This window comes from Schistocerca piceifrons, chromosome 5 (assembly GCF_021461385.2).
Source record: "Schistocerca piceifrons isolate TAMUIC-IGC-003096 chromosome 5, iqSchPice1.1, whole genome shotgun sequence".
Taxonomy (NCBI): domain Eukaryota; kingdom Metazoa; phylum Arthropoda; class Insecta; order Orthoptera; family Acrididae; genus Schistocerca; species Schistocerca piceifrons.
Genome location: NC_060142.1, coordinates 251,028,706 through 251,034,705, shown reverse-complemented (window position 1 = coordinate 251,034,705; position 6,000 = coordinate 251,028,706). Strand labels below are relative to the sequence as shown.

At 41.2% G+C, this 6,000-nt stretch overlaps 1 protein-coding gene across 2 annotated transcripts in view; it reads left to right on the top strand.

Annotated features, from left to right (window-relative positions):
• The first annotated feature begins 247 nt into the window (after positions 1 to 247).
• LOC124798389 (cytoplasmic dynein 1 light intermediate chain 2) overlaps positions 248 to 6,000 on the top strand; it is a 120,832-nt gene continuing 115,079 nt past the window's right edge. For both annotated transcript variants that reach the window (XM_047261764.1, XM_047261765.1), the window contains exons 1-2: positions 248 to 377; positions 621 to 694. In XM_047261764.1, the coding sequence (XP_047117720.1) occupies positions 295 to 377; positions 621 to 694 (157 nt within the window). In that variant the 5' untranslated portion in view covers positions 248 to 294. The remainder of the gene's footprint in view (positions 378 to 620; positions 695 to 6,000) is intronic.

Sequence of the window (6,000 nt, the reverse complement as noted above, 5' to 3'; positions counted from 1 at the left end):
GATGACATCATTAGCTTTTTTGTCATAATTACGTAGGCCACGAATTCACGTTACCGTTTCCCATTTTTGTCCAATATTTTCTTTCTAGATTTCGTTCCGACACAGATTTATTTAATCAGTGATCCAAATTTCGTACATTCAGTTCCAGTACTCAGGCAGAAACTGCAGATCGGCAGTTATTCCCACCTTTTGTAGCATGTGACTCAGCTCTGCTTTTGTTGCTGGTCACGTAACAGGGAGTGGGAGAAGTGTCGTCGCTGCCAGTGTACTGTCAAAGTATCTTTGCTGTCAATCATGGCGCCGATTGGTGAGAGTGTTGAAGTGAATGGGTTTATCGTCAAAAAGAAGGAAGAAACTGACAGTGAAGAGAACTTATGGTATATAGGTTTCATTAAGTATTTGTACATCCCTACGCTTCAGGTTTTCGCATAAACTGTTGTTGTGTGTATCGCGTGGTGGTGTTCTGCTTCAAGCTGACAATTAACCTTGTTGATTAGTATAACATACACAAATCAATTCCAAATTTCTTCCCAGCAGCACGCAGACGGTTTATACATGTATTTATTTGATGATACTTGAAAAGGAATGTTTGTTCTAAGTGTATGTTACTGTGCTTGTAGGTCTGCGATACTAGCCGAAGTTCAAACGAGAGGAAACACCAAACTCCCCTCCTGTAAATCAGTTTTGGTACTTGGTAAGTTTCATGGCAACGTTTTGGCTTTGTTTATATACTGTGTTTGGCATATACCTTGAACACGTTTGTTAGTTACATAGTGAAGCATTGTGAACCACTGTCAAGAACTACAGAGCCCAATAAGACACCTACATGTTTGACATGTTGGATTTACGGATATTCACATTAGGGATGAGACTCATGTACTGTAACTTCCTACTGTAGATAATGTTTGAAAGAAGTAAACATTGTTGTCAGTGACATGGTTGTGCAGCTCTTAATTGCGTTGGTAAATTACGATGTGTGTTCATTGATGCAATCACATTTCGTTGTAGATGACAGTATTTGATGGGAGGTCTTGATTGATTCATGTGACATGATCTTGGAGTTTGAGGGCATTATGCCAGAACAAGGAAACTTGGATTTGAACAGTTATCCATAAAACTTTATATTTTGAAATATACATTGTATAAAGTAGGGGGCTTTATATTGCCAGAAGTTAACAGGTAGTACCACTATAATATTTCCTGCAGTAGTGTTGTTGCAGGTATTAACTATCAGCTCAAGTTCAGGTAAATAATCTATTAGCTTAAGTTCTTATCTAACCATAGCTTTCAGCATGACTACTTCCAGCACTTTTATTTGTGTATTTAGTGTGTTTCTTTGTTTGTATTATGAGGTTCTATCACGTTTTTTGAATGGATCAAACTTTGATTATCGCAGATAAAAACTGCAGATCTGCTTATGAGGTGTACATAAGTAATAGCACTAAATATATTTGTAATTTGTCAAAGGGACTTGGGACACACACACACACACACACACACACACACACACACACACACACCATATTAAAATAACAAAGTTGTATGGTATCGTATTAAACTTTTAAGGTATTTTGTGTGTGACTATGCTGTTCAGCTATTGTTAATGATCATAACCTTACATAACATAGGCCTATTCATGAGTTTGTCAGTAGTCAGAAATAAGTTATACATCATAGGAATGATTGTTTCTTATGTTTATAATCAAAACGTTAAGAAAATTTAATTGTGAAATGGATGGCAAACAGTGTTATAATTTACAACAACAATGGAAATTAATGGATGGAATAATATGTAAAATAAAGGAAAGGCAAAAACTTGTCTATAGCTGACCGATCTGTGATATACAGAAACACTTGACAGAATACAATATTTACACTATCCTTTGAGCTGTCGCTCCTTCTTTAGCAAAAGTTCACACATACACATTCACCCAAATGCTCATACTGGTGGCCACAGTGAGAGTGACTGTTGATTATTGATAGCAATTGCCTGGTTTGGTGGAGGTGGAGATGGGGTAGAAAAGGATATGTGAGGGGGAGGTGGTAATGGGATGGTGTGAAGCAGGTCTTTCAATAGACGAATCAGCGGCTGCACAACAAGATGAGGAGAGTTCACAGGGCAGAGCATGGAGATTGTGGGGAAGGGGGAGGGTGGAAAGAGATGGGAGGATAGGAGAGAAAGATGGAGATAGGGAGGGAAGAGAGGAAGGGATAGGAGGAGAAATAAGGGATAGGAGGACACAGTACACAATCTGAATGTGGAAGGAGGTATAGGGACAGATTAGAGAAGGGAAAAGGTAAGGTGAAGAAACGGCAAACAGATCAGTTGAGGTTTAGGCTAGGAGGATTGCAAGAGTGCAAGACATGGCTGGAGCAACAATTCCAACCTGCTGAGTTGAGAGAGACTTTGCTTAAATGGAGTATCCAAAAGCAGCTGTTGAAGCCATTTGTGTTTGGTAAGCAACATGTTCAGCAAATAGTCAGGCTTGCATTTTGCCACAGTTTGGTGGTGACCATTCATGAGAATAGATAGTTACGTGTCACACCCACATAGCGCTGCACAGTAATTGCAGCATAGCTTGTGTGTCACATGGCTGCTTTCACATGTGACCCTGCATTTTATAGGGTATAAAATGCATGTGACTATACTGCAGTTGGTGTTGGTCAGGGGGCGTACGAGACACGTCTTGGACCTGGATCAATCATAATAGAATGATCCATGGAGTGCAGAATTGGGAGCAGGATTGGAATAGGGATGAACAAGGATATTCTATATGTTGGGTAAATGGCAGAACAGTACTTTGGGTTATGTGGGGACTTTCGGTAGGATCTCTCTTACCTCACAGCATAAGACATAATCAAAGCCTAAGTGAAGGATATGGCTGAGCTTTTCAAGGCTAGGGTGCTAGTGTGTGATTAAAGTAGTGCTGTTTGGTGGCTGCTTTACTGTTGTCAGAGGAGGAGATTGTATCGGAGACCTGTTTGAATGAGCTGGATAGGATAGTGTTTCCCAGTAAAGGCTCTTGTCAGGTTATCAGTGTATTTCTACAGCTCTTGCTGTGAAGTGATTTTGAGATTAGATATTGAGGTTATGGAGGAAAGAGCAAAGGTTGGTCCTGCCATGCGCTGAAAATGTCATCAATGAATCTGAACCAGACAAGGGTTGTTTAGGTGTTGACTAGATAGGTAGGATTCCTCCTGATGGCCCATAACTAAATTGGTATAGGATGGTGCCACACAAGTATTTGTTTATTGATTTGACATTTGAAAGTGAAATAATTTAGTCAGGATTGGTTGGCTAGGAGTAGTAGGAAAGAGGTGGTGGACTTGGTAGTAGGACACTGGGAAAGCTATTATCTCATAGCCATGTTTGCATATAAGGACATCAGATCCACAGTGGACAACAAGGAATGTGGAAGTAATGGGATAGGAACTGTGGAAAGGCATTGAAGGAAGTTCGTGTTGTCTTGAATGCAGGGTGGGAGATTACGGGCAGTAGTTAGGATATATTGGTCAACAAAGGCAGAGTTTCATTCTGTGAGAGCATTGTGTCCAGCTGCAATAGGGTGACTGGTAGGTAGACCTATGGGGTTGGGCCTGAGGAATAGGTAAAAGGTAGGATTGCATGGGGGGAATTGTTAGTGGGATGAAAGAAATGGATTCAGATCTCTGTTTTGGAATGGACATGAGGCCTTGAGCTGCTGGAGGTCCTGTTGGCTTCTGAGATGGCATGACTGGCTGTAAGGTTTTTATGCAGATGTGTTGGAAAGTTCATGGAGACTCTCAGCCACATTGTTACTACAGCTTGTAGCCATTGTGATTGAGCTTTTATCTGTGGGAACAGTAAAGTTGGGGTTGGTTTTTGGGTTGTGGATAGATCTATGTTCCATAGGACTGATGTGGGACCCAGTGGAGAGGGATTTAGGGAAAGTAAGTGAGGCCAGGTTAGAAGGTAGGAATTCCTGAAAGGTTACCATGTCAAAAATTCTATTCCTTACAGCCTCACCACCCATGGATGCCTTATCAGCAGTGGAAAGCAGGCACTGTCAAAATATACTCTATAACCTTACCAAAACCTTTATTGGGAGACAGTAGCGTATCCAGCTCATCCACAGACAGACTTCTTTTGCCATCTCCTCCTCCTGATGCCAGTAAATCAGTTAATCAGCCACTACCATTGTTTCTCTCATCGCACACTATCACCCTAGCCTTGAAGAGCCCTTTCTCCAGGGCTTTGGATACTCCCTTCCAGCACTAGTTTCTCTGAAAAGCACAGTCAGGAATTCTGCCTCTAGCATAACCTGTGCTCTCACAACAAGTCTCCTGCCCAAACCCTCTGATAGGAGGTTTTCCACTTCCTGTTAATTTTTCCTGTTGTATTCTGTCCCCACCCTCCTTCATCCAGATTGTGTCTGCTTCCCTCCCAGTCTTCCTCCCTAACCTCCCCATGTGGGCATATCTCTCTCTCTCTCTCTCTCTCTCTCTCTCTCTCTCTCTCTCTCTCTCTCTCTCTCTCTTTGTCTCTCTCTCTTTCTCTCTTTCCACTTGTCTTACCCCAGTTTTCACCCTACTCTCTTTGTCTCTTCCCATCCTTTCTTCTTCCCTCTCTCTCTCTCTCTCTCTCTCTCTCTCTCTCTCTCTCTCTCTCTCTCTCTCTCTCTCCTTTCCTCCCATCCCTTCCTTTCCATCTGCAGTAGTCTGTCTCTTATATGCTCTACTCTCTGAACTTCTTTTTTTCTTGTTGTGCAGCCACTGATTCATCTGTCAAGACCTTGCTCTCTCCTTCCTGTTCCTCCCTCCTTGCCTCATGCATCCTTCCCTACCCCTCCACCCCTTTCCTCTATCTGCCCAGGCAACTGGTATTGATGATTGATGGTCAGTCTTGCCTCAGCCAGCATTTAGGTGTTTGATTGTATGTGAATGTGTGTACTTTTGTAATTGAAAGAGAGCAAGCTCTAAAGCTAGTGAAAATACTGTATTCTGTTTAGTGTTTATATGTGCCTCAAATTTTTTAGTTTACTATTTCTGGTGCATTTGTTCACTCTTCAACATTATTGTATCAATTTAAAGAGTGCCACATTCTATCCTAGAGATATGTATACCCATCTCCAACAGCTGTCTCAACCTTAGGCTGCATCAAAATATATCCAGCTAGTCTCAACTCTTCTGTCCACTACCTTGCCCCCACAGCCTAAAGCAAGGGCTCAGAAAAATTATCCTTTTAAGAAGGGCTGGATGATCTGAAGAGGGGTCTGTTTATCAAACAATAATATCACTAAATAGTACCCACAGTGATCATTGTGGAGGTGCCACAGCCAAACTATCTTTACAGTTAATGTCAGCTAGAGGTTGCTGTTAGCTAGACCTACCTAATGCCAAGCCCATCTCCCCAGGTTCTTACCATATGTGGCGTTGAATGTAGTAGTAGACTCTTGTTCATGGGTACCTGATTAAACAGTGCCTTATTACTGGGTGACTAAACCTAGGTGTACGAGATGGCCGGATCCATCTCTCTGAAACTTGAGTCTCTGTGTCTGGTTTTCATGAGTTCAACCCTGCTAGGCCAAAGGATGTATATTAAGAGCTCAGGTGGCAAGCCAGTACTTAGCAAAACATGGAAGATTGATTCGTGGAAGGAATGTATAAAAGGTCTATACAAGGGAAATAAACAAAAAGTCAAGGGAAGAGGAAATAGATGAAGATGAAATGGTAGATATGATACTGTGAGAAGAATTTGAAAGATCCAAAGTAAAGATCCTTGTAATAAACGAAATTCACTTAGATTTATTGAGCTTGTTGGGAGAGCCAGCCATGAGTAAATTATTCCACCTAATGTGAGATATACTAGACTGGTGAAATACTCTTAGAATTTAAGAACAATGTAATAATCACAATTCCATGGTGGGCATGTAAATATTACTGAATCATAAGTGTAAGTAATTGTTACAATGTTCTTTATATACAGAACAGTGGCAAAGGTTGTATAGATTTCCTGGAGTAA